At 36.5% G+C, this 25,723-nt stretch overlaps 1 protein-coding gene and 1 long non-coding RNA gene across 3 annotated transcripts; one reads left to right on the top strand and one right to left on the bottom strand.

The window, feature by feature from the left end:
• The first annotated feature begins 21 nt into the window (after positions 1–21).
• On the top strand, positions 22–4,112 carry LOC106554717 (uncharacterized). Of its 2 annotated transcripts, none has more exons than XR_001313944.2 (2): positions 22–178; positions 2,506–4,112. It is a non-coding gene; the product is annotated as an uncharacterized LOC106554717 (long non-coding RNA). The 2 variants fall into 2 exon arrangements; XR_001313943.2 differs by lacking the exon at positions 22–178 and adding an exon at positions 189–914.
• On the bottom strand, positions 2,753–6,877 carry FABP2 (fatty acid binding protein 2). Its single transcript, XM_014073448.2, has 4 exons — positions 6,722–6,877; positions 4,506–4,678; positions 4,108–4,215; positions 2,753–3,343 (listed from the first exon to the last, which is right to left on the bottom strand). Exons 1-4 carry the CDS (start codon positions 6,786–6,788, stop codon positions 3,293–3,295), a joined length of 399 nt encoding a protein of 132 aa, XP_013928923.1. The 5' UTR covers positions 6,789–6,877; the 3' UTR covers positions 2,753–3,292.
• Positions 6,878–25,723: the final 18,846 nt, after the last annotated feature.

The raw sequence follows: 25,723 nt of genomic DNA, 5'->3' as shown, positions 1-25,723 counted from the left end.
GAGACGCACGCAAAAAAGGAGGGGCACCATAGCGATGTTTCCGGTAGACACTTTCAGTACGACGTGGCCCTTATATGTCTGTTCAGACAAAGGGAGATGGCTGTGGTTGATTCGCCGCGAACGTTAATTCTGTACAGCACAGAAACTGTGATTGGATAATAGAAATCTGGGCTTGGCGGTGCGTAGAGATAATAAGGACTTTACATTCCTTGCAAAGATGTGTTATTTCATTTAGGCTCAAACAGAAAGACGTTTTTCTCGCAGTAGAGGTTAATTTAGTAGGGTTTTTTTTTAAGTTGGCAACTTTTAAGGCGTGTGGAATTAACAGAATTCTCTAGTCAGAATGCTGGAGGGATGCAAGCGCACCTACCATTTGCTGACAAAGCTTCCACCTAATGCATGACCTCACCCAGTGGTTTCAAACGGACGGCAAAGGAAAAGGGGGCATTGAATTCTGAGGCAGGTCCAAGTGAGGAACAGAGGATCTCTGCCCTTTGTTAACAGAAATTGAAACGAGCCACAGAGGAAAGAGGATCAGTTTGGTGGAAGTGGTTAAGGTGTTGGCCTAAAAACAAGGACGCTAAGCTCCAGTCTCTCCTTAGTCGTGAAAGTTGCGTGTCTACTTTTGAATCACTTTTGGGTCTCTATTCTCCAAACCATTTGAAGGCAAGACAAACTGGAATGGTATTATGTCCGGAAGTCGTGGGTGTTCCATTACTGGAGATTTTTAAGAAGAGATTGGACAGTCATTTGTCTGGAATAGGATAGGTCTCCTGCTTGAAGAGGGATTAGAAGACCTCCAAGTTCTTCAACTCATATTCTCTATTCCATTTTCAGCCCACCCGACTTCACAGGGTTTATTGTGGGGGAGGAAGGAGTATTATGTGTATTCACAGCCTTGAGTTTCTTAAAAGGTAAAGATTGTCTTGGGTGTGGTTCTTCCCTTCATATTCGTGGGTATGTTTGGAAGGACTGACTGTCATGTCTTTACCTTGATCAAAATTAAATGCTGATTGTTATTCAAACCTCCATTTAAGTTGTCATCTTTTGGGGCTCACTGTGGCTTAAGCTTATCAAGGTACCTAGCAGTATATATATATAAGAAACTATACTTATATAAGTATAGTTTCTTATAAAGTAGTAAAAGTAGGATAGAAATCTGATGAATAAATAAACCATAGTAAAGTACCTCCTACCAAACTTTGCAGTTGGTTCAGAAGGATGATTTGATTGATGTATCAAAAACTCAAAAGAGCTTTGACTTTTATGAGAGGTCAAGAAGCACAAAAATGGGCACACTACCATCGTCCTAGTTCCATCTAAGTTCATCAAGTGGAGCCAATGCTGTTTCTATACCATCATCCTGGCCTGAAACCAGATTGACACTTTATTAGTCCAAACAAAATACTTATTTTAATATATATTTAAAATATACATAATTTATGTATACGTTTTAGTAAAATTAAGTAAAAAATAATTTTCCTTAATTGTTTTCTATTGATATGAACAGTTTTACAAGTATTTCTTGGAATTAAAGTATTTTAACTCATTTATGAAAAATAATAATTGAATGTTTTGAGATTCTTCAACAAGTCGCTATTGGGAAAAGTGAAAGAAAAGGGAACATGATAGCCAGTCGCAAGATAGTATAATCAACTATAACAGCCATAAAGTGAAAAGATTGAAAGACCAAATTGAGAACATAGATAGTCCTCAATATGAAATTGAGCCCAAAATATCCTTTGCTAAGCAAGACAGATGTTAAATGAATGTTGCCCCATTTTACAATCTTTCTTGTTGTTAACTGAATCACAAGTTGTTAACTGAATCACCACAATTGTTAAGTTAGTAACATGGTGGTTAAGTGAATCTGGCTTCTCTATTGACTTTGCATGTCAGAAGTTCACAAAAGGTAATCATATAACCTATGGATCCTACATCCATCATAAATAAAGTCAAGTGTTCGAATTTTGCTCACATAAACATGCAATGGTTTTTAAGTGTGAAAAATGGTCATACGTCATTTTTTTCATGCTGCCATAATTTTGAATTACCAATGAATTGAGGACTACTTGTAATCCTATAGAAAGTCTAATTATCTGATCATTAAAAATTGGCACTAATATAACAGCAAATAATCATCTTGAACAAGAAGGCCCCAGCTAACATTCTCCATCTTTTCTAATAATTTGTATTAGGATTTCACTAGCAAATACTGAAAATCACAGGACGTTGAATCTCTAATGTGGCCTAATGTGGATATTATTTGTTAAATGATATGGGGGTAATAGGCTTGGTTATATACTAGATTTGTGTATTATTAATAGATGCTCCAGTAAAATGGTTTTTTTTTAAAGAAAATTGTAGAATTTTTCATTGTTCACAGACACATAATAGATATCATTTTTAAAAACATTTCATAAGTAGATTAACTGAAATAAACTGATTGCATATAGTTCCTTAAAAATTGAGACCATTAATGTGAACATTGTCTTTTTTTTGCAGGAGTATTTAAACCATGACTGACCAACTTATCTTAATGGAATCTGAATATGTTTGTCTGGACTTGTTCTTCATTTTAAAAAGATTGATTTTAAGACAGACGAGGCAGAGTTTCTTATGATTTTATTTTAATGTGTACTGTAATTTTAAAATTTGGACTTCTTGAACCAGAATTCCTTCCTAAGTAGAAATTTGTGTTTTTCTTAGTTTTTCAATACCAAATCAAGGTGAAAAAAGAATACTGGACAGAAATTAGGATACAATATATTAGGTGACATTTTGATGAGAAGGTGTGTACAAAATTTATTCTTTCCAAATCTACATAAAAAATAGTTGTGTTAACATTTTTAAGAAATCTCAAAAATAAAGCTAATGAGGAAATGTGGCAAATTAAAAAAAAAACAGAACTAGGTAAATTTGAAAAAAACTAACATTTGTAAGGTATTTGGATCAGGCTAGATAGTTCTTATGTGTTTTATTTTATAAAGGATTAATAATTTATTTTAAATATTCAATTAAATAAGCAATTATTCACACTTAGTCACAACAACAATGAAAGACAATGTCTTCTAGAATATGGAATAGAAATAAAGTTTATTTTTTTCCCAATTATAAAAAGTAAATTTTATATTCACACTCCACGGCACTGTTTAGTTAAATAGTCAGGGTGCATAAAAGATAAATACATCTTAAGTGAATATTAGTACTTAGCTCCTTTGTATTTGGTTAAGAAAATGTAAAGAAAACGCAAGTGATCTTCTGATGGTTTTCAGTCTTCACCAATAGTTGTTTATGCTTTCTTGAAGAATCTTTTGGCTATTACTCCTTCATAGGTGTAAGTCTGAAAAGATTTTATTTTTAAAATAATTAAAACAGGTCGGAATATCAGCAATATTTTTCTGCATTCACAGTGCTTATTTTCTCAGGAATAGTTTCATTCTATATTCCAGAAACCAGCCATTTTTAAGGTGGCATAAATAGTCTAAAATCAAATATTTATTGTTAAATAATGATCCATAACTACATGACACATAGTCCTGTTTGAACAGTTTTCATTAATTCTAGTATTTACTCAGCAATATAGGGGTTGCATCCAGAAAGAGAAGTGCTCTTGGAATTATTAATTAAATTATGTCAGAAGTTATGAATTTCATTCCCAAGCTGAGCTACAATAAAATCCAAGAAGCACTTATGGTTGGATCAGTAGTTTGTTTATTGTGATAGGGCCCATATTAGCAAGCAGGCAAAGATGAGACTATTGGAAAAAGCAAACATAGGCAAAATCAGACTGGAATGAAATCCTGCAAGGAGCACTGCATGTGACCATGGTTCATGACAAGGCTCCACTTATGATTAATATATTGTGAACTGTTTTTAAATTGTTTTTTCATGTTTTGAATTTTAGAAGATGTTATTTCAGGTTGTAATTTGATTTTTCTTTTCTTTTGCTTCAGCCCCATAACTGGCTTCTCAGCTATTGCTTTTCTTATAACTGCAAGCAAATATTTAATTTTTTTGTTAAACCTTCTCAGTTCCTTGTTAAGATAATATGAATTTCTACTACTGTAGATTACTGTACATAAAAAATACCTATGATACACTTACCTGAATCATTTCGTCTCCTACAATTTCCCGCAGCGCGTCAAGTTTCTTTCCATTATCCTTACGGTTGAATGCACCTATTAGTTGGTTTCCTTTCAGCTCCCATGTCCCCTATAGTACACATCATGCATACAAAGAAGGAGGGAAAAGAGAGAGGAAGGAAGGTTATTTGTATGGATATTTGTAACTGGTTATAACTAAAGTCGATGTGTTTTGGAATCCTTTACTGTGTAGCCTCTCAACCATCTTGTCAGCTCACCCAGGGGATCAGAAACTAATTCCTGTGAGAAAGATTGAGGAAACTAGGAATATTTATCCATGAGAACATTGAGGTGGGTTATGGTAGCCCACCTCTACAGGGAAACTCTATAATACTAAGAAGAAGAAGAAATTTGTCTTACATTGAGTTCAGTTCCATCAGCTAAACTGTAGTCAAAATTCACTCCCAAAGTGAACACTATCTCTATGCTGCGGAAATTGCTGTTTTCTTGAATGGTGATTTTGTTTCCGTCTTGTTTGATTGTGAGCTTCAGATTGTCATGGGCTCCAAGCTTCCTCTTCACTAAATTAATACCTATAAAGGTTAAAATGTGTGTGAGTTAGTTGCACAGCAGACAGATACTTTTTAATTACTTATTTTAAATAAATTGTCTAAATGGGGTGGCTAGAATTGGACAATTTGATTCTGTCCTCTTAATTCTTGTTGGCAAACAGGTGGCACACAGAGCCCTCTCTGCAGGCAAGCAAACGTCGCCCCAGCTCAGTTTCCGCCGCACATGCATGCGTCAGCAGCTGATTGTCAGGTCTCTGCCATGCATGTGTGAGTGGTGGGGCACATGCAGAAGATGCACGCACATGCATATGAGGGTGGGTTGCACGTGGGGGAGGTTCATGTGTGTATGCAAGAGGGGAAGGGCGCACATAGGGTTGTGTATGCATGTGGGGGAGGTGCGCACACGGGGGGTCCCATGTACATGCACAGGGGAGTGCAGGGGCGCGCATTGCATTATGGAGGTACAAATGCGCTTTTGGCACTCGGCACCAAAAAGGTTAGCCATCACTGGTCTAGGTTTTGGTTTTAAAGGTTAATACAACCAGTTTACAAGGATCTGCTCATAGTTTCTTAGGGATTTTAATCCATGTGGAATTATACATAATGTACATCTCGGACTATTAATGTGACATTAATAGTCCAAAATGTACATCATATATAATTTCACATGGAATTCCACCTTCACTTTTCCATATCTGCCAGTAGCTGAGTTCACAAAACAGACTAACCCCAAATCAAGCAAAATATGGGTGATGAATAAGCACATAAACCCAACCCCCACTTAACAATAGTCAAGTCCTTTTTTTATGCAATCTGAAGAGAAGCCAGAATATTGTCAAAGGTCAAATTGCTTAGATCAGCTAAATAAATATGATCTGATACTTCTGAACTGGAAAATAACGTTATTAAAAAAGGAGAAGAGAAAGCTCTGGGTGCAAAATTAAGTAAAATTACATCAAGTTATACAGTATTTAGTTTACTTTTGTAATAAAAAGCCTAAAGAAAGTACCAAGGGAAAACTAGACATCAGTGCAATCACACAGAAATACTGATTAGTAAAATAAATAGTAATAAATAATAGTAAAATAAAAAACAATTATTCTAGAGTCAAATAACTAATGGGAAGTAGCACATATGAAAATAAATAATAAATTCCATTGAAAAATGAAATATAGATCTAGAGGAGAATGTGGGAAACAGTGTATATCATATTTGAGGCAATAATAATGAGAATGATACAAATGATGAAATAAAAAATCTTGCTGGAAGACTTCTGACTCTCATTTCAGTCTGCTACATACAGTACCATCTTGGCCAGATTCCAGAGCAGAAGAGATGGTATGTGAGCAGGAATTGATAATTGAAACTTGCTAAAGAAACGAATACTTTCATATTTGATTTTTGTGTTCATGATCTACAGTTGCCAGGATCCTAAATCTTTTGACACTGATCCTTGGATGCAGTTGATGTTTAAGAAATCACAAGATTTCTTAAGATTAGATTTTGTAGAACGCAAAGCCACTTAGGTTAGATTCCGAGAGTCTCAGAGTCTTAGGAAGCAAAAAGTTTGAGAGTCAGAAAGCTGAGACTCTCATAAACTTTTATGAGAGAAGGGAAGCCAGCAATGACTTCTTACCTATAACAGCAGAATGATAGTATAAAATAAATATGGAAAGCAAAAAAGAAAGCAAGAAAGCAAAGCCTTATAGAGTGGGCATGTGCAATAAAGTAGGAATTGGCATTGTATATATTTGGAAGCAGGAAAATCAAGTCTCTAAGATTTGAAGAGCCAAAGTGGAAAAAAAAGAGGGAAACGTTGTGGGCTGTAGTTAAAGCCCTTCCTTAGTCATGAAGAAAAAATTATTTGTTAACATTTCTGTTTGTCGCAGAAAGAAATGTACAAACATGAAAGTATATAGTAAATATTTGAGGGAAGGAGAATTAAAAAAAAAAACTGGAATGAAAGTCCAGGGATTAATAAAAAAGAAATGCCAAGGGTTAGTAGCAAGCATTTGAATTGCATTAGCAATCTGTTTTTCTTAAGCAAGGAAATGCAGATCTTACCCATTACTTCCATGAACTTTTCATAGTTTTCACTCTTGTCTACTTTCCAGACGCCATCAAATGCCATGGTTGTTAGCTATTACAAGAAAACGTAGAACTAAAAGAAGGTTTCCTATCCAATCTAGAGTAAAGCTTTCTGAAGGAGTAATTTATATCTTTATTTATCTTGAAAGCAATTCATACACTGATGTGGCTGACTAAAGTCCAATTAGTCAGGTGATCCTATAAGACTAAATCACTACAGCGTATTCAATTCGTTATAATTAGAATAAATCTATTATATTTAATTCTATCTCTTAAAAATATTGCTTGTATTCTTTGGTTAAAGTTGTGATTACTAAATTCTCTTCCCTCTGAATAGGGTGTACAATGTGGGAGGGGGAGCTTAGATGATTACTGGTGAGAAAGAATGAAAATGGTTCTTTAAATGAAGCAACACTTATTTTAAGTAGCAAACCTACTGTAACATTTTTGTCATGTTTCCTTTTATTCCTTCTATCTTCTCAAGCAAGGATAATAACTCTTCATTCCCCTTTAAATATGTGTTCTTTGGAAGCTGTTCCACTGAGTAAGGTAAAGATATAAATAATGGGTGACAGGTTATTTACTCTGGGAACAATTGCTTATAGTTTCCTTTAACCAGGGGTGGGTTTCTCGCCCCGTTCCAACCGGTTCAGTTGGAACGGGGCCGGCGGCGTCCTCGCGCACGCGTGCAGTGCGCACGTGCACACACGCGGCGCACGCATGCATACTAGTGTCTGTGTGATGCTCCAGCTGCTCCTGGAGGATCGCGCAGGCGCTGTATGCGTCCTGCGCATGCGTGGAAGCGCAGAACTCGTTAAAACCGGGTAAGAAGTGCAGGCGCGCGGGTAGGCCCTTCGCCATTCCCGGAAGTTACTTACTTCTGGGTTCGCCGACCAACCGGTTCGCAGGGACCACCGCAAACCGGTTGAAACCCACCCCTGCCTTTAACCCTAATCAGGTGAGACTTACTTTTTCTGTTCTGAAATGTAGGAGATAGATCTGAGGGAGAAAGTGATTTTAATATAGAAAGCCAATCAAACCAAATCACATGGAGCTGAGAAACAATGTACTCTTTGCACAGACATGTGTTCATAAGCCCCCCCTCTCTCTCCTTAATAGAAGACTGATTTCACATTTTATAGATGCCCTATCTAATATTTGAATTTAAACAGCAGTGGAATCTCTGAGCATCATGTTTGAAGAATCATACTTCAAGAATTTTAAGAGTTAGAAATCTAAGAAATGCAAACCACCATATCTATGTGGATCAAACTGGCGGCCCACAGGCCAGATGCGTCACATGCAGGCCATGCCCACCCCAGCTCCGCAAATGGGAAAAACATGGGGAAAGCATCCTGAAACATCACGTGATGGCAATGTGAGGGTGCAAGGTTGGCACCCTTGATGTAGATAGTTGGAGGAATGGGAACAGAGGCTCTAATTCCTATTAATTTCCTGCTGTTACTGCTGCAAATTTAACATTATTTCACAAATCTAAAATGAAGTCTGGTGACTATATTTAGGCTACATAAATTTATGGCCCTCGGATGTTCAGATGTCTGTTCAAATTACCTGACTGGTCTTAGGTACCTTTCAGTTACAATTCACAACCTATATTACCACAGATAAGATAACGTATTCATTATGTAGCAAATCAACTATGTTAGATAAACAGTTTGGGGATCATGATAAAATGAGCATTTTTTCTACAAAGTTTCTTGACACAGCCAGTGTCGTGCCCAGAACTGTCAATGCCACCCCTGGAGGGAATATCAATAATTTGTAATGATTTTGCAGTTGTGCAGATAATTTTGCAGTTGTGCAGATAATTATCAGCAGATAATTTTATGACTGGCTCAAGCAAACAAAAAAATCTTCCATTTACTTGGAAGTGTTCTAGAGAACTAAGAAAGTGTCCTGAAGAATAATATGCAAGCAATAGAATGAAAGAGAAGCAATAATTCAGTGGACTCCAATCTTGGCCTGTTTGATTGGGGATCTTCAACTCCCAGAATTCCTCAGTCAGCATGTTTTAACTCTTCAAATCTTTAAATTTAATGATATTTAAATTCTTAAAATGATTTAGAATGTGGGTAAAATAGATGGTAGTAGGAAACCATGTCCTGTAGTAAATGTAGATTTCATTTAGTAACCATAATTGGGGCTGGCAACTTAGTCATTAAACAACAACTGTGCTTACAATTTTACTTCCTCTTTCCTTGCTCAAAATCTTTGATTTGGATAGCTATTGGATATCATCAGCATAGCAAAAATTTTCAGAGTTGGTTTCTGGTAAATCACTAGAATATAGATTAAAGGGTAGTGGGACTAGAATTGATTCCTGTGGGAAGACATTCGTAATGCAAAAGAATTACCAGTGGTACTTCCTACATTGATTTTAAAGTATCAATATTTTAACGTGTTTTTCCAGAAGGCTTGCTATTTTAAGACGTAGAATATTTTCTTCAGCTTGAGCATCAAACATCAAGCCACAACCTGCTACAGTCAAATCAACAACAGCCACAGAAGTGTTTAGTCCTTTTTGGAAATCAGCTTTGATAAATGAAATAAGAACCAGAACTTGCTTTGCAGCAGCTTCTCTGGCAAACAGGCAGAAACCAACCTGGAGAAAAGGCACAATCCTATCAACATGGTATATTCTGATATAAAGTAATCATTCAAGAACTTCATAGCAAATGCTCAGCAGAACTATAGGGCAGTATCTTGCTGGATCATCATGTGGTTTTTTTTGGGGGGGGGCGGGTTAGGATGGCAAGGGTTTGGGATATCTTGCACTGACTGGAGATTTTTCCATTGTTCAAAACATCTGTATAAAATTATTGTAGCTGTCTTAATCAGAAAAGATCTGGAAGGGAGGTCTTGGAGGTCTTCTAGTCCAATCCCCTTCTCAAGCAGGAGACCCTATATCATTTCAGATAGATGGCTATTCAGTCTTTTCTTAAAAACCTCAAGTGATGAAGCACCTACAAGTTCTGAAGGCAAACTGTTCCACTGGTTAATTGTCATCACTGTTAGAAAGTTTCTCCTTAATTCCAGGTTGCTTCTCTCCTTGATTAGTTTTGATCCGTTGTTTCTTGTCCTGCCTTCTGGTGCTTTAGAAAATAAGTTGAATTCCTCTTCTTTGTGGCAGCCCCACAAATACTGGAATACTGCTATAATGCAGTGGTGGGTTGCAGGCGGTACGCCCCAGTACCGGATAGCATTTCAGAGGGCCCACCCGCCAGCCCGAGCTCCTTACTGGTGTTTAAAGCCTTCCGCGCAGGCGCATGGCGCATACAGCACCTGTGTGACGCTCCAGGAAGCAGCTGGAGTGTCGCGGAGGCGCACGTGCGTCCAGAAGGATGCCACCAGCGCCGTACCGGTTGCAACCCACCACTGCTATAATGTCATCCCTAATGCTTCTTTTCACTAGACTGGCCATACCCAATTTCTGAAATTATTCTTCATATGTTTTTGTGTCCAGGCCCTTAATCATCTTAGTTGCTCTTCTTTGTACTTTTTCCAAAGTCTCAATATATTTTTGTAATGTGGTGACCAAAGCTAGACACAGTAGTGCAGATGTAGTCTTACTAAGGATTTATAAAGCGATCTTACTAAAGATTCACTTTATAGAATATGGTAATAAATATTTAATAAACTCTGGGAGCATCCCATCAAGTCAAGTAGCTTTCCCTATTTTGGCTTTTTCTAGCTCTTTCCAACTCATCTTCTGGGGATTGCAAAGAAAGAAGTGAATTTTCTAAACAGGTAATCCTCAAATTGACAGTTCACTTAGCAACCATTTGAAGTTACAACATACTCTCCCCCCCCCCAAGTACATATGACATAGTCCCAAAGTTACGAATGTTGCAGCACCACAGCAATCATTTATACCAAGGGTAGTCAACCTTTTTATACCTACTGCCCACTTTTGTATCTCTGTTAGTAGTAAAATTTTCTAACCGCCCACCGGTTCCACAGTAATGGTGATTTATAAATCACCATTATAAAGTAGGGAAGTAACTTTACTTTATAAAATTTATAAAGCAAAGTTATAGCAAACCCCTACCGCCCACCATGAAAGCAGGAACACCCACTAGTGGTCAGTAGGGACGAGGTTGACTACCACTGATTTACACAAACAGCCCCAGAGGCACTGCAACATTCGCCCTGCCTATTCCCTCCCAGCTGGGTCTCCATAGGTATTGAGCCTTTGGAGACTCACCTTGTGACAATCTAGTGAGCCATTGATTCTTTACCTGCTTTGGTGCATTTACAGGGAACAGAGGCCTAAAGTACTGTAGTGTGAGATCCTGCGAGATTAATAGCGTGAGATCTTGTGCTACTGATCTCATGTGATCTTGCACTACAGTACTTTAGGTCTCTGTTCTCTCTGAATGGAGGCCTGTACCAGATCCACGGCAAAAGGCTCTGCAAATGGAGGGAAAGCCTCTATGTTTGGAAAGCTTTTTATCGTGGATTTCGTGCAGGCCTCAGTTCACAGACAAGAGAGGCCTAAATTACTGTAGCTCGAGATCATGACTGAAGAAAGTTTCCAAGCCAATGAGACTCACAAATCAGGGGTAGTTTTTTTGTACTATAGGAGAACTCCACCGTATGTGGAAGTCCACATCTTAGTGTATTGTTCCCAGTTTGTTTTTCTGAAGTTCCACCTTGGTATCTGGGTTGATCTTATGAGAAATAATTGTAGTCCCAGAGTAGGTATGACTGGTCTGTGTTGGGTATTCAGAAATCTCAGTTTCCTTGTATAGTGGCATTTTTAAGTTGCCCATGATAAGATCTGGGTTTGTTTCATTTTACCACTTTGCAAAACAGAAGGTTTTCAAATATTTGGCATCATAAGCTAGGTGAAGCTCATTCTGCTCTATCCAGTTTGCTAATATTTCCCCATTCTTGTTATTGTTGTTTATCCCCAATCAATATAGTGTCTATTAAAATCGCCTATATATACTCCAGTAGTGGCAGTGGTGGGTTAGTCCACTTAATTCTGGGAGGTTTGTAAATCAGGGCAACTGGAATCCATCAGTGATTGCTGATTATCGTTGACACTGAAGCAAGATGCATCAAACACTGAATACAAATGAAAATCATATGCAAAACAGTTTTATCTCTTTAGAATTCATGCAGCATGTCAGAAACATTATGCAACTAAATACATTATAGTCATTAAAAGTTTATTTCATATTTCTCAAAATTCCTTTGTGATATAGGCATTCTGAAATTATACATGTGTTCAGTTTAAAGTGGTCTATTGTAATCGCCAAAAGTTTTTCCAACAGCAAAACTTTTTGGGGGAAATTGTTCATTGTTCTTAGAGACTTCCTTTCTCTAAAATAATACTACAGAGAGTTTTAGGTTCTATGAAGAATCACAAAGAAAGGACTTGCAATATTGCAACATTGGCATTTTTAATCTATAGCAATCCAGCAAGAACTGCAAAATCAGATTATTTTGAAATGTGTTACTGTCCTTATCTACTCTTAGATAATTTTTGTTTAAGGTTCACACCATTCTAAAATGGTCATTCGTTGAGATAGTGATCTCATCTCCTTGATTACCCAATAATAATTTTCAGATGAAATATTTCATATAACCCAATTACTACTTTCTTACAGCACTATGGAATAAATTATTAACCAACAGAGACATATAATCAGTGATAGTTATGTGTATAAAACATAAAAATTGCACCACAAAAATGAAACATCATTCCAAAGATCAGAGATCAGTATTTCTTTCAGGGTCTGAAACTTACATAATTTGTCACATAAAATGGTTTGACACAATCAAACTGAATGGGATCAAATTCAGAATTTGGCTTAGAATTTTAAGTAACTTATTCTTCTTAACATATACATATACTGGGTAATACAAGCCCTTGTTCTAACAAACAAAGAATCAAGTGTCAAATATAGGTGCTACTAACAAAATGATGAATAATTTAGCTCTCAGAGAATTGGCCATGTTAATCTATTTCAGCCCAATCAACATTATGAAAAACTTTTAAAACAGTTAAATTCCATAGGTATGTTAAACCTCATTGCCAACCTGGCCAAATCATTGAGCAGCTAAAGCAAGAACCTGTAATGCAGAAGGGTTGTTATGGTAACAGCAATCCCAACTAATCCTTAGAGCCCAACATATCAACCATGAACTGTCTACCATTTGAGCTTCAACCTCAAACTGTCTACCGTGGACCTAACCCCATTCTTAAGAGGTCCGTAAAGGGGGCGTGAATAAGCGCACTAGCGTGCCTACCATCCCTGTCTTACTGTCCCCAATTATCTGTATTTACTTACTTTGTTTATGTTTATGTTCATATCTATAGTTATGTTCATATCTATCTTGTATATGTTTGACAAACAAAACAAATAAATAAATGGATACCAACATAGTTTCATATTCAGGAATTGTGTGGCAGCATCTATAACAGCCACCAGAATCTTCGGATGACAATCGCTAATTTGTCTTCCATGGGAGGTATGGTGAACTGAAGATGGGCCTGCAAAAGTAGAGCTGACAACTGTGGCAAAGACCCATGGAACCTCCCCACCCAGATAAAGACAGAGATTACCCATATATGCTCTGTATGGCTGCTCTTCATAAGAGACTACAGAGCAGCAGTTTTCTGTGGGTCTGAGTTCTAGGAGACATTGGAATCACCAATCTTGGTTGTAATCATGGCAAAAACGTTTAAATTCACAGCTCTTTCAAAATCTTACTTTAAAATCTTATTTTAAGATTGATCATGTTATTAGAGACCTTTGGAACGACAAGTTTGAGAACATGACTTTGCCTTCAATCCTGAAAGTTTGTAGAGATTCTCAGTCATCCAGGTCATGGTTGTCCCAAAGGTGCTTTTTCAAGCACCTTTGAAAAAGCACCTTTGGGACTTCAAACCTGAACTAAAAGAAAATTAAATTTAAGCTTAAAGATTTCATGACTCTGAAATAAATAACAAAATGTTAAAAACGATTTTGATCTTAAAAGTTATAAATAGATTAAATCCAGATGAAATTGGAAACTTTTGTAATAAAGTATTCAGCTTCAATTTCAACTAATAAGATTTTGGAATTAATTATAAATCGCTTCTCATGTGGGAAATAGATCCCATCCTGTTTTTTGTTTTTACAAGACACAACATAAAAAATTTCATGATTTCAAGATGACAATAGCTAACTTATTTTGTCTTAGATTTGCGGCTAAAACCTTGAATGGGCACATGCCAAATCAAACCTCTCATCAATTAGCAGATCATGGAGTAGGAGAACCTTATTAGAACGAGGCTTCTTAGTATTAGTAACAACATTCAAAAGCCTAAGCTACTGAAGAGAGCCAATGAACAAGCACTGAGGCCAAGAACACACCAAGACCCTGTCCAGCACTATTTCCTCCCACCCATCATCACTGTAATGTTATTGCCTGCCTCTGAACACCTTTGTATGTATTTTTATTTATTAAATATATATGCCACCCAAGTTATTTTTGGAGTAACTCTGGGTGCTATTTATATACACAATTTCTTCTAATAAATATAAGGTACATATATTTCCAAGAGACTATTTAAGTCTGATAGCAAGTACTCAGGGATAGCAAATATAGTAATAATAATAATAATAAGACAGCAGAATATAAAAGAAAAAACTACAAAGATCTGTAAATAGAAGTAGAACTTGGTTTAAAAAAGTAAAAGATTTCCAAATAGTACTGATAGTAATAAGTGCTTGGGTGCAGTCACATGACATCTGGAGCACCGCTATTGGCTTTGATAGAAATCACATTCAGTCAATGGCAAAAGGCAGCTTTACTTGGAGCAACTTACCTCCTGTCATGAGACCTTTAATACCTTCTTACCACAATATCTGCCTCCTCCAGACCCTTGGGAAGGATTCAATAGGTGGATAAAAATTTCAAACACATATTTAAATATTTTGCTGATTATGCAGCCAACAACAACAACAATAGAAATGCCAAAGATGAGATTTCGGGAAAAGCCAGGCAAGCAAAATACACAGAGTAAATTTTGTTACTTAGAATAAAAATTCTTTTCTTGAAACTGAAATTGCCTTCCATAATAAATGGAACCTAGAACGATGGATAAAATAGGCTGTTATCCTGACCTAGAGGATTCTTATGTTTACTCAGTTAAAGTTTGCAAGAAATTAAATCTTTTCTATAATATTTGTCATTGGTTTCATTTGTAAGGAATATTAAGTTCCACTTCTCTAACAATTATGCATACTGTGGATGGAAGCACATTTAAAAAGAAATTTTCCAGTTATTCCCCATAACTGGTAATGTGCTTCCCCACCTTTTTATAATAAGTTTAGCTCCCTCTTGTGGTTCATGAAGTAAAATTGTAATTGCTATAGAAAATAATTACTGTACATGCTTAGTTTTAATTTTAATCAAATTTATAATGGTAAGGTTAATAAATAAATAGGTGCAAAATAACAATTTGCTGTAAATTAATAATGTGATGAATATATAATTGCTGTATACATATACGTACTTGTGTCCCATGTTCCAACCAAAATTCTAAAGTTTGCAGTGATACAAAACTAGAAAGACAGGAGTTGTCCTCTAATTGATCTGCATTTTTCAATCAATATTGGGAAAAATGCTGTTTAGACAAATTAGCTCTTCCTATTTACTCTTGCTAGTTATGAACTAACAAACTTTTTGCTCTAACCAGAGGTGGTATTCAAGAGGTTCTCACCAGTTCTGGAGAACCGGTAGTGGAAATTTTGAGTAGTTCGGGGTAGTTCGTAAATATCACCTCTGACTGGCCCTGCCTCCATTTATTTTCTTCCTCCCAAGACCCAGCTGATCGGGAGGAAATGGGGATTTTGAAGTAACCTTCCCTTGAAGTGGGGAGGGAATGGAGATTTTCCAGTAACTTTCCCCTGCCATGCCCACCAAGCCATGCCACCTCTACCAAGCCATGCCCACGAACCGGTAGTAAAAAAAAATTGAATCCCACTACTGGCTCTAAACCATAATCAGATAATTGTTTCTCTCTTTTATCAGTGTTTTTTTTTAATCATTGACACATAATTCTCATTAATATTTAGCTTTCCTTGCCTAAACTAAGCATGTGTAGGGTAGAATTTGATAGTAACACATGGGAAAGGAATCTGAGTGTCTTTCATGATTACAAGTTAAACAAGAGCTAAAATCAAGAGGAATTTTGTAATTATATGAGCATTAGCCAGTGGAAAAGGCAGCCATATCACATGTATCAGATACATTCTCCTTTACTAGCAGTCTATAGAAGATTAAACAGAAGATAGTCAAGTCCATTTTCCAGGAACTAGAAGGGCTAAATGGACATCAGTTAGAAACACACAAATGCATCCTAAATTGAGCAAGCAGTTGGACTGATAAGCTTATTTTCAACCCTATGATTTTCCAGATGGCTCATAATTATAAAAGGAAATTTATTACAGTTTTTCCCAGTAGTAATAACAAAAATGTGCTTTATATATATAGGTTTCCACATAACCAGACTTGATTTTATGACATTGTCATGGTCATTAAGTAAATATTGTGATCATTAAATGAATGCTGTGGTCATTAAGTGAATACCATGTTTATTAAGCAAATCCTTGTTTTCTTATAGGCATTTTTGCTGGAAACTGACAAAAAAAGACTGGAAACTGTCAAAAAAAGTCATAAACATAGCCATGTGACCATGAAACTTTGCAACCAACCACATAGGTGAGCCAGTTGAATCTTAACAAGGAGAAAATGATTTACGTATGAATAAAATAGCAGAAATAAAAATTACCTTTTCAGATCTTCTTTTATTTTATGGCTCCCATTTTTTAAAGTTGAATGGTTGTTTCTTTTTTAACATATTATTGGTATACATATGTGCTGGATGCTTTAGCCACAAATATGGCAGGACAACAATCTAGTAAATAGGTCAAGATTTTAAAAGAATTTATTGAAAGAAGATCTAGATGCTATCTTTATACAGAATTCACTACAAGTCTCATCTCACAAATCTTTCAAGAGTGGGAAATACTTTTTGTTACGAAATTTCCCGATTTCACATGATGTGATTTCACATTAATCACATGATGACTCATGAAGCCACTTAAATGACCTTTTGGAGCCATAATACCTGGCTAACTTACCAGGTTATTCATATTTTGACTATTTGTCATGTGTCAGGTGAATGAAATATTCTTTCTTGTCTCTTTCTATATCTGTTTCAGAGCTTGTTTTTTTAATGCCTGTTAGTATTAGTAATTCTTTTAGAATGAGTTGTTTCTAAGTATTAGATGTATAGTAACATTGGGACTTCAGAAGGATTTCAAATCTGTTTTTGAGGAGGCCATTCTACGCAGTGAAGTATAAGATACTTTGACCTTATAAACGAGTCATTCTGATTCTTTCTGGGAATATTTTGTATAAGGAAAAGGGACTGAAATGAGTTTCATGACATCATCATAATACCTTTGATATTTCTGTATTTCTATTGGCTTCAATGCGTGATAACTTAGGGGAATCAGGAACTGTCATGATTGGCAACTTGTGGCAAAGTTACCAGGGTAGCAAGAGGTGTGGCCATTGGTGAAATGCAAAAACTTTCTTTCCATCCTCACATTCTACACTTGAATGATCATTAGTACTCTCATACAAGTATTTGTAGACTTCTGGACCAGCTATTTTTACAGGTGAAATCAATGATCTTAGATAAAGCTGTAGACAGCAAGCTCCACTAGAATTCTTCTAAAAGATATTGCATAAGATGCTATGTATGCCAAGACTGATAAGGAAAAGAATGTAGACAGAGACATTCACAAGCAATGAGGCATCAGTAAGGAGCCTCAATACAAAAGAGTAGGTAACAGCCTTTTCAACTCTGTGGTGGGTATAAGTAAGAAATTCAGAACTGGGTGATCTTATGGGACATTCTTGATCCCCAAAACCTGCTGTGGAAATACTAAAATCTGGACACTATGAAGGTGCACTTTCTGGCTGGTATTCTCTTATTTTGTCTTCTGACACTGGATGATTCTGAAGCAGTTCCATTAAAAACTGAGGCAAGTGACATAAAATGAAATGTGGATAAATGTTATCATACTGTTCAACATTTCAGCTTTAAATTTTTTGACAGTGTTCTTCAGAGTGGTTGTCTAGATTATTTGAGCATAGTTTGGCAACAAAATAGGAAGCAATTCTGGAAAGAACCTTATTATGGTACCACCTTTATTATTTTGCACCAGCATTTTGTGTCCTTTTTGCTGAGCTTCAAATTCTGCAGTTTTCTTTATCATTATTTTTAATCCTAAAACAATAATTTTCTCTCTTAATTGTATTCTTTTAGAAAGAACAAGGTAGACTAAGAAAAGCGGTAAGAAATTGTTTTGCTATCTTTGCATGTGGGTACCTGTGTGTATTATATTCACTATTTCAATCATGCACATTAAAGATGTGTAAATCACAAGCAATTACCTTAATAAGATGCTTTGCTTTTTTTTTTATTGGACATTTATAGGCCGCCCTTTTCCCTGAGGGGACTCAGGGCGGCTTACAATCACAAAGGAAAGGGAGTGTAGGACAGTGCAAAAAGAAATGTGAACAAAGGTAAATTAAACAATAAAACTCAACATTCACTCAACATTCGGGAGGGGCGAAAATAGACTTATCCCCAAGCCTGACGGGCTAGCCAGTTCTTGAGGGCTGTGCGGAAGGCCTGGACGGTGGTGAGGGTACGAATCTCCACGGGGAGATTGTTCCATAGTGTCGGAGCCGCAACAGAGAAGGCTCTCCTCCGAGTAGTCGCCAGTCGGCACTGACTGGCGGATGGAATACGGAGGAGGCCAACTCTATGCGATCTGATGGATCGCTGGATTCTCTGTTTTGATGCAGTGAAATGATGGGCAAACACTGTCTTGATGAACAGCTAAGGTAGAGCTTATCTACCTTAATCAGCTCCTCTGCCTCACTGAAAGTAGCATCGGTACCATGGCAGGAGTGTTGGAAAGATGCTGCTTCCCTTTGTGAGGTTGCTTTAAAGGAAGCATACATTAACCACTAAGGTAGAATGTGATTGTTGGGTTTTAGCTTGGCATGTTGTGTGATGCTATGTTATTATGTTTAATCAATAAGCCATGGTTCCTGTAATAAATGACTGGTGACTACATGATTATGTTCTTACTGTAAATAAATAAATTGTAATATAGTACAATTTATAAAATAATTTTTATTTGGGGATAAATATATTGGGAAAATGTATATACAAAATAAATGAAAATAAACTAGTTTAGCTGCATAATGCATATCAAAACATGATAATTAACTTTCTTCGGGTTTATTTCAAATTTGGTAGCCCCAAAGCAACCTGTTCCTAATATGGTGTTATGAATTGTTAGTACTGAGCATTTGAATTGTCCTCTTGAAATCTAGAAGCCCTTAATTTCTGTTAAGATGCACCCATGTATGTAGTAATCAAATTCAAAATGAAATTTGAAATATACAGTATTTATATTCATCTCGGTTATTTTTTTTTCCTATTATAGATTGTAAAAGTAGGCCAAGATTGCAAAACTTCAGGTCTTCAACCCAAAGATGGCAGCATTTGTTTGAAACTTACAGTTGTGGTGAGTTTGTTTTTGGATGATTCATAACTCTGATACATAATATATGAATGAAATATTTCAGATATAATCAGTATAATCTTTTACAATTCCAGCAGAAGGATCTCAGATCTCAAGTCTAAAGAGTTTTGTCTGATATCCTAAAGAACAGCTGGCAGGCAATTGGATTTGTGATCCTTATGGCAGCTTTATTTATATCTCCAGAGTATATCTGGAGAGCTATATATCTCATGTAACATCTATCTATCTCCATGCTTTCTTGAATGACCAAGGGACACCTTGTTATGGGTAAGAGAAAATGTATATCAAGATTAAGTAATTCTTTATGAATTCACCTTTGAGTCTTTACTGTGTGGACATTTTTAAAAGATACTTCATTACATAGGGCAATCTGTGTTTGCTCAAAAATGAATAGACAGAAAGGAACTGAAAAGAAGACTTTTCTTTATGAACTATTTTCAGAGAGATCTGCATTACATGGTGATAATTACCACCATCCTTGCCTGGTGCAGGCATCCGCCTGGGAAGAACAACCAGAAGACATTTCTTAATGTGTATTAAGATGTGTATCAGACAAATTCATCTCGGTTCCAAGCCCAGGAGAAATTGTTACAATTGTTTTAATCTCTTATTGTCAGCTGTCTACGGATATATTGATATCTACAGTTGTTTATTCAAATTATATTCTCCAAGCCCAGTAGTTATGAATCAAGAAAGCAAGAACGGAAAGATTTTTTCTCCACTGCTTCAGAGCCTGTTAACTCTGAATTGCTGTTCATTCTTCTCTGATGGGTGTTGCAATATCTCTTCCACTCTAATTATCTACCCTGAATGTGCCATCTATTGCCAGATACTGTATTACATACTCCCATTATTCATGTTACCTTGCTAGTTTGATAACAAATGAAAGCTTTGTGAAAACTTGTATTTTTTTAATTATAACTGGCTGATCTTCAGTTTCATTAAGGAAGCACGATGAGAATCAATCTGCTTCCAGCTGAAACTGAGGAGAAGAATAAAAGCTCTTGATTACCTTATTGAGCAGGCTAGAGAAGTATAGTTCTGGAAGTTCTATTTCAATTGTATGAGAATTCCCCAGGAAGAAGGAAGTTAATAGTTACTATCTTACATTGGATAATAAATCACCGAGCATGTAAATATTTCTATTTATTTTAGGTTTTCATGCAATTCTGTTTATAAAGCAGATAAAATAACCCACTTTCTCCTTCTTTCAGGCAGGAGTCAATGTGAACTTTGGTCTAGTGAGTGATTTTCTTTGTTTTCAAGTGTTTATGCCAAACATTGCTTTAATATTGCATAACAAAAAGTGGGTCTGGGATATTATTTAGCTACTCTCCATATGCCTAAAATTATCTGATTTTTAATTAAAAGAAATAAAAATACAGTAATCATTTTCAATTAATCCAGTTTCATAGAAGGTTGGAGCAAGCGGGACGAATTTACATTGATTTTGGCTGCAGAGAGAATAGGAAAGTTTCCAGATAACATTAAGTAGCTTGGAATGCAATGTTGCTAAATTTGATAAGATCATAAATATCCTGATTGATATTAGTTCAAATATGTTTGAATATTAGTAGCTCGAGTTTGTAGTTAGACTGTTGGTTTGAGCTTTGAACAACTGCAAACCTTTTGTCACCATTTGAGGAGACATCGTCAAGAAATTTTGAGTTGTGCTTGTCTGATAAGCATAATTCGAAAGACACTGAAGATGTCTCCTCAAATGGTAATGAAGCGTTTGCAACCAAATTGTCAAGCTCGGAGCTCAACCAAGAGCCTGATTTGGTTCTTTAGACTTTATACTCTGTTATACTATTCTCAGAAATTAAGACATTCAGACTATCCCTCTTCTACAGGGCTATGAAGAAAAAGATAAAAAGAAAAATGTGAGTTTCTGCTAAAAAAAATAACCTTGCTACTGAAAAAGGCTGCTATCTATAGAGCATTTTTAATCCTGTAGATTGGCAGGATGAATCCTTCAATCAGCAGCTCCTTATACTTTCCAGGACTGTATTCTGTAGGACTGAGAATTCACTGCAACAGAACAGAATGAGAGTACACAGTCTACACTGATTTGCTGTGGAAAATCACCTCCCTATTCTTACTGGTGAACAAGATCTTGGCAGCATATACTCCATCTGATGGATGGGTGTTGCACAAGTACTTTCAGAATATAGATTCCAAAGGAGCGTCTCCATCCATATAAATCTTTTTGGGAACTTCCCTAAATGTTGTATTTCTTCTCTAAATGTTCCTGAAGAAAATAGTAGGTGGCCAGTGTATTACAGAGACTTATATATAATTTATTTTATTTACTATTCTTCCTATGGCATTTCTTGCTGTATTTTTTTTTATTTTCAGTGTTGCATTGTTTCATTCTCTTTATTCTCTTTAGTCTTGGATTTACAAATTGCTTAGATAACTCCAGTGTTAGACAGATTAGAAATCAGATCTGCTAAATACAGTGGAATTGGGTAGTTGAAAAGTAGGTTTTACTATGAAAATAAAGGATCTCAGCAAGGAACTTCCTTTTCATATAATGAAATTCAGTCATTCAGATCGTTATCCATGTACATCTCAGCTAAATTACTAGACCACAAACAAATCTGATAATTGCTTTTTTGTTATCTACCTATTCCAAATTGTGCTGCATCTAAGAGTATGCAGAGATGGCTGTAGTGTGTATAGATTTATACAAAACAGTTTAGTAATAGTTTAAATACCAATTAGTCTTTTAAACATAATTAGTATTTATTGTTGTGATCCTTATGTATTTAACTTCTGGTCTAGATTCCTTTTAGAGGGAAATGCTGAATAAAATACTAACTTTTCATTCCTTTTTTTTTTCAGAGTGAAAACGGCAGCAAATTTGTAAGTAATAGCAATAGCAGTAGACTTATATACCGCTTCATAGGGCTTTCAGCCCTCTCTAAGCGGTTTACAGAGAGTCAGCATATTGCCCCCAACAATCTGGGTCCTCATTTTACCCACCTCGGAAGGATGGAAGGCTGAGTCAACCCTGAGCCGGTGAGATTTGAACCGCTGAACTGCTGATCTAGCAGTAGCCTGCAGTGCTGCATTTAACCACTGCGCCACCTTGACTCTACAAGTAGTAGTAGTTCCTGCAATTATTACTATAAAATATCTAGCCTCCCAAACCAGTATTAGGCTTAGACTGCTTCAAAATATCTTTTTTCCCCCACAATTGACTTAATAGAAGAGCCACTAAATTCTTCCATAATCAGCGGCCTGAAGCCAAGCTGATTATTTTCCGTTGTCCAAGAGATGCACATGCTCTTCTGTTGCCCCACAAAGCTGCACAAACACCCCACAAAACATAGAGCCAATTTGCTGTATTGGTTTAAGGTTTTGGCCTAGAAACCAGGACAATGTAAGTTCCAGTCTAGTTCTAGTCAACCTAGGCTTTAAAAACCTGCTGGGTAACTTTGGGCCAGTCACTCTCAGCCCTTTTCACAGGGTTGTTATTGTGAGGAAAATAGAAGGAGGAAGGACTATAGTTACTATATTTTTTGAAGTATAAGACGCTCTGAATATAAGACATACCTACCCATTGGGAGGAAAACAAGGGGGAGGGAATCTGCCTCTGCCTCCCAGCAATTTGCCTCCCTGCAGTAAACAGCAAACAGCCCGTTTCACTTTCAACTTCAGTTTCAGCACAGGCCTCTCGATGATCAGCTGTTTCAGGCTGCAGGGATTGCCATAGCCTATTGATGCCTCCACAAGCCCCATTTTTGCCATTTGCTGCAAGGAGGTAAATTGCTGGGAGGCAGAGGCCAAAGGTTTGGGGCGCTGGGTGGGTGGGGCTACATTTGGTGTATAAGACACATCCAAATTTTCACCCTCTTTTGGGGGGGGGAGTCCGCATTATACTCCAAAAAATATGGTATATTCACCACCATCCTGAGTTGTATATTTAAAGAATCATTTTTTAAAAAAAAAGCCACACTCCAAAAGTGGGTGGAATTAGGAACCAAAATGGATGGTCACATTTCCCTTTTTTCTGTTTTTCAGTTTACTCTTTAGATATATTATTTACTCAATATACAAATACAAAGTCCCTTCTCCAATAATACCCTGTAAGAAAAATAATTAAAATGGTGCACATTATTTTGCCATCAGTAGAGGGCGAGCTATATAGCATTTATGGTTTGGGTAAGGAAAAAACAAAGTACTGTAAAGACAAAGACAAAGAGATGCAGGTTGGAACTCTGAAAAATTGAGCTGAGTATAACCAGATGGAGAAGAATGTAGAAGGGCAAAAATGTATAAAAACTATGCAGAAAGGCAGAGAAGAGGAGAAAATGGTGAAGGAAAAAGCACTAGGTAGAGAACATGAGGGACCAACAGGTTATCAGAAATGCCTTGCAATCCTTCTGCAGCTCCACTGTGTCTAACCACATGCCTGGTCTAAAGTGCAAACTTAATTTAAGACTGAAAATATTTTTAATACCATGGATTCCCTTAAAGTTAGAAGAAGGCAGCAATCAAATCTTTATTCAGTCATAGAGTAGCAAATAGAATACAGAAGTTACAGTTAATTGAGATAAAAAGCTGCCCAGAGTGACCCTGTGATAAGATAGGTGGGCAATAAATGTAACAAACAAACAATATAGTTCTTTTGAAATATCTAAAAAGGCTTAGAGTTTACTATGGCATACTGTGCAAACTACAAAACAGTACTTGGCTGTGGATAAAAAAGTAACACCTGATTGATCTGACCATAAATTCTTGAGATAAAATGGATTGGAATAATCAGAATATTTAGTAAAGAGTACAAATAATAATTTCTGGCAAGCACTTGGATAGAGAAGGCAACAGAGAATAACAAAAGTGATTCAATTATTACTTTACTCAGGGATGTCAAACAGGTGGCCCACAGACCAGATGAGTCATATGCAGGCCACACCCACTCCAGCTCCGCAAAGGCAAAAAATGTCATGATACGTCACATGACGCGAACGCATTTGACACCCGTGCTCTATCTCAACTGAGATATCTAGCTGGTTGGAGGAGGAAATGGAAAGTGGCTGACTGTCCAGTGGCCCAAACAGTGGCCCATCAATGGTCCATTGTTTGAGATCATTTAGTACATGTTTGTAGCCCATCAAGATGATAGGTCATGAATAACTGCAATTTAGTGTGCATTACCTGGCTCCAAGAACACTGCTGGAAGTTGTTGGCCCTAATTTAAGGGATCAAACCAACTGATAAGAAGGAGTCCTTAAGCAGTAGGAGATGATGTAAATCCAGGCAGAAGTTTCAATTTTAAGAAGGCCAGCTTCACGGCAAAGGACTGTATTTGAAACTCAGCAAGGTGCTTGAAAGATGGTTCTCAAAAACATGGAGTGAACTCTTTCCAAAGGAAGGGATGACTTGTAGGGGCCCAACTCAGCTTCCCAAAGAAACTGGGCTCAGATCTTAGCTAAGAAGACTTTCAGCACTGCAGGTACATGCTGAGCTCCTTTGAACAACTAAAAGGTTTATAAAGCAAACACTGGTTTTTGTGCGTTTAATGTGACATAGTGATTTATGATTATCTATAGCTTGGAAGAAAATCCTCAAATATTTAAAGGTCTTGACTTGCTCTATTAAATAGCTATTTAGTCGCCAGACATCTTAGGCATCTTAGACATCTTAGGGTACTTAGAGGAAGGTAGCGACATACCACAGCATGGATCATGTGAGCAGTTCATGGAGATGGGTTAGGCCACAGATTTCCTAATCAATTTTGTGTTGATATTTTTCCTGAGAAATAAAAAGGGGAGACAAATGGATTTTATTTTTTCTATTTTTAAGGACAAAAATGAGGATAGTAAGCAAAACCAAGGACAAGAGGTGAGTTATCATATGTCAATAATTGCTTTAATGTCATCCAGCACGGGTTGCTATTTACTTCCCAAGAAAATGTATTTTTTTTAAAAAAAATCATGATCTGCATAAATTAGAGAGGTATGAATTATCTGAAGTTCTTGCATGGCCACTTTAAAAAAATTGAGTAAATCTTTCACTTGTAGAAAACACTGAATAAAGATCGGGGACGGAAGCAAGAGCAGGAACAACAGAAACAAAACAAAAAAAAAGGGCTGAAAGATCCAAGTACTTAAGGTATGAAGAGAAATGGAAATGCTAAGGAAGGAAGGCTATTTATATATTTAAATTTGATTATTAGACATATAGTGCCACCTGATAAATTGCTGTTAAAACTACTTATAATCTGAATAGACCTATCCATTCAACTGCTATACAGTAGTCATTCCTCACTATGAATGAACTGATAAGCTGATTACTTACAGCAAAGCCAATTCCA

The sequence above is a fragment of the Thamnophis sirtalis genome, unplaced genomic scaffold, assembly GCF_051295495.1.
Source record: "Thamnophis sirtalis isolate CommonGarterSnake01/CBP01778 unplaced genomic scaffold, rThaSir2_p1.2 scaffold_10, whole genome shotgun sequence".
Lineage (NCBI taxonomy): Eukaryota > Metazoa > Chordata > Lepidosauria > Squamata > Natricidae > Thamnophis > Thamnophis sirtalis.
The sequence above is the reverse complement of the archived record's forward strand: the minus strand, read 5'-3'. Positions and strand labels throughout refer to the sequence as shown.